Source organism: Thalia democratica, chromosome 7 (assembly GCF_965202585.1).
Source record: "Thalia democratica chromosome 7, ktThaDemo2.hap1.1, whole genome shotgun sequence".
In the NCBI taxonomy this organism is placed as follows: Eukaryota; Metazoa; Chordata; class Thaliacea; order Salpida; family Salpidae; genus Thalia; species Thalia democratica.
In genome coordinates, this window is record NC_139171.1 from 26,005,883 (window position 1) to 26,008,919 (window position 3,037).

General features: G+C 28.8%; 1 protein-coding gene across 1 annotated transcript; it reads left to right on the forward strand.

The window, feature by feature from the left end:
- The first annotated feature begins 1,215 nt into the window (after positions 1-1,215).
- Positions 1,216-2,355, forward strand: LOC145841209 (kelch-like protein 7). The gene has a single exon (XM_082948576.1). It carries the CDS (start codon positions 1,216-1,218, stop codon positions 2,353-2,355), a length of 1,140 nt encoding a protein of 379 aa, XP_082804702.1.
- Positions 2,356-3,037: the final 682 nt, after the last annotated feature.

Genomic DNA, 3,037 nt, shown 5'->3' on the forward strand with positions numbered 1-3,037 from the left:
GCTAATTAGTAGTTTACTATTACTTTTTATTTCTTTATGACATAACTGTAAAACGTAACTTATTTTTATTAGCTCTTAATTTTACAATAGGTATAATGCTATAATTTTTAATACCCATGTAAACAGTACTTAATGTATTTTTCTTATTCATATCAACTTCTTTACCGTTTTATAAGTTTTTTATAAATTATATACCATTATAGAATAGGACAATACCATCATACTACTACTATTAATACTACTTGTTCAACTTGTAGAGTAAGTGTTTTTTTAATTTATCTCTACCAAAAAAAGCTACTTTAGAAATAAACATTTCTACTATTGTCATACGCAAAACTAAAAAAACCACACAAATAAAAGTTCTCAAGCTAACTAAAAGAAATTTAAGAGCTAAACTAATAATATTTAAAATAATATTAATAACTTATATAGTGTACTCATCTGTTTTCTCTAGTTCTAGCTTGATTTAACTTTCTAGTTTCTATAAAATATATTGAGCTCTTTAAGTCATATAGTTTATAAAATTTTGTATATTAGTCCCTTATCGTAGATAAGCAGGGCGATCTTCAAAAGCTCGTAGTATGAATTCAACTGAAAAATTATTCTATTATCATATGCAAAACGTTGTTTAAAACGATTTTAAAATCATATATTTTTTTTTTAAACTGGCGAAAAAAATTATAAAGACATTTTAAAACGTTTTTTTTATTTATATGAAGCGAAACTATTAAATCTATATAAAACGCATGTCGATCTTGAGTTATTTTACTTTGATGACATACTTTACTTAAAAGGTAGTTTAGTGTAGCTTTTATAAAAGCACTACTGAGAACAAAAATTATGTTTATAATTTTCTAATGTCTACTGCAAATAAATTCCGTTAACTTTTATAATTATGTATTATTAGGTAACGGATCAGTAAAAGATACTTTAATATTTTCAGCTTTGAAAATAAGAAAAATTATTCTAAAAGAAAAAGATGAATCCAGAATAACTCAAGTGATAAAAGAAAGCATCACTTCACACAATGTAATTTTATCATATTTTTTAGCAAAAAAGTTTTACTTACCAAAACTTTCCAATAACTGCTTCGAATACATTGAGCGTTGTTTTATGAAAGTTGTTCAGTCAAAAAACTTTTTAGAACTAGATTTTGCTTCAGTAAAAAAAATCCTATCTAGCTCAGAATTACACATCACTTCGGAGTTGGAAATCATGAAAGTAGCCGATTCTTGGTTAAGACATTACTATGATCGGAGAAGTAAGTTTGCGAAGAATCTTCTTTTAACAGTCCGTCTTCCCTTGCTTTCTATTTCAGTTTTAAAGAAGGTTTTATGCAGATCTCACAACACGCGCAACTCTACTGTGTTCCAAAGCAACGAAGAGTGTCTAGAAATGACAAAGAAAATTTTTGAAAACAGAGAGGAATTTTATAAAGGAAGATCAACGTTGAACTATAAAACGCGGTATTGCAGTCAGAAAATGTTTAACGTTATGATCTGCGGAGGTTTTAATGAGTTAGAAGAGGAATATGGTGAAAAAACCGATCATAATATAACAAAAATTGATGCAGAAAAATTTGACAAGTTTGAAACTGTAGCAGAGTTTTCAGGGTTTAATTATCTTTGGCCAGTTTACGTCATGTGTGAACTTTATGTGTTAGCTAAACGCGATGGAATAGACACAATAAATGTCCACAAATACTCCCATGAAAAAAATGCTTGGGATAAAGTGAAAATTGTACGGACCAGCCGTGATGATTACAGTGTTTGTAATTTTTTGAACAAAATTTATATAGTGGGAGGCAATTATAAAAACGAAAGTGCTCTCAGTTCTTGTCTCGAGATAGACACAGCCAGCTGCAAAGTAAAACTTATAAAAAGAATGAAGCAAGCAAGAATTTCGGCAGGTTGCGTGGCGTTCCAAGGCAAAGTGGTTGTTTCAGGCGGTATGGTAGATATATACGACCATTTAAATAACGTAAACACAGTTGAGGCATACTGCAATTTTGATAACACATGGTCAATCATGCCTAAAATGGTTCATGCCAGAAACAGCCACAGTTTAGTTGCTATAAAGAGCAAATTGTTTGTTTGTGGAGGCTGGAGAGATACCTGTGAACTTTTTGATGTTTGCAGTAACAAGTTTTCCATTCTTAAAAAGCCGAAAACGCTACGCATGGACGATTACAGAGTGCAACACGCTATTTCTGTTGGCGGGAAAGTATTGGTGTTTGAGAGGTGTTCGGAAAAAGTGGCTGTTTATGACCTGAATCAAAACGAATGGACGGAAGAACAGTTCGAAGCTACAAAAGATATTGATTTCTACATGTGTGTGAAACTACCTAAGTTTTAGTTAAAACAGAAATTCTTATATGTTGTCTATAACTATCTCTGGTTAAGAGGTAAAAAATTATATTGTTAAGAGTTACGTTAAATTAATTCATAGTTTAGCTGCACTCTAACTCTTAAAATTTTAGACATGACTTTTTTACTCGTTTTCTTAACATAACTTAAAAAATTTGAAAATTGAAGTCTTAAAATTATCAAGTTTACTACGGTGGTGTTACTTTTTCTTTGTCTTCCATTCAGTAAATCTTAGAAGTATGAATATAACTCCTTATTGAGATTATTTTGTAAACTATGTTTAAAAGTACTTATGTTGGACATAGTAAAATAGCTTTAAAATATTTGCATCAAATATTTTGATTTTATATCTATTAATTGACTAGTACTTTAGAAAATACATGTATATGATTTGATCAACTGGTGTTTCTTTATAATTTGTAATAAACTTTAGAACTTATAAAAAGTTTTCGGAAGCTGCATATATGTCTTTTATTTATAATTTAAAGTTAGTTTAAATGAAAGCATATAGAAAAAAAAATGTTTTATCAGTAATATAATTTTTAAGTTTTTATTGAAATTTTTAGTTAAAAAACAAGGGTCTCTTTGGTAAAAAATGTGAGTGAATTAATTTGCGTAATAGAGTGTTTTTGGTGTTCTAAAACGAATATATGTTGTATAATTTAATAAAA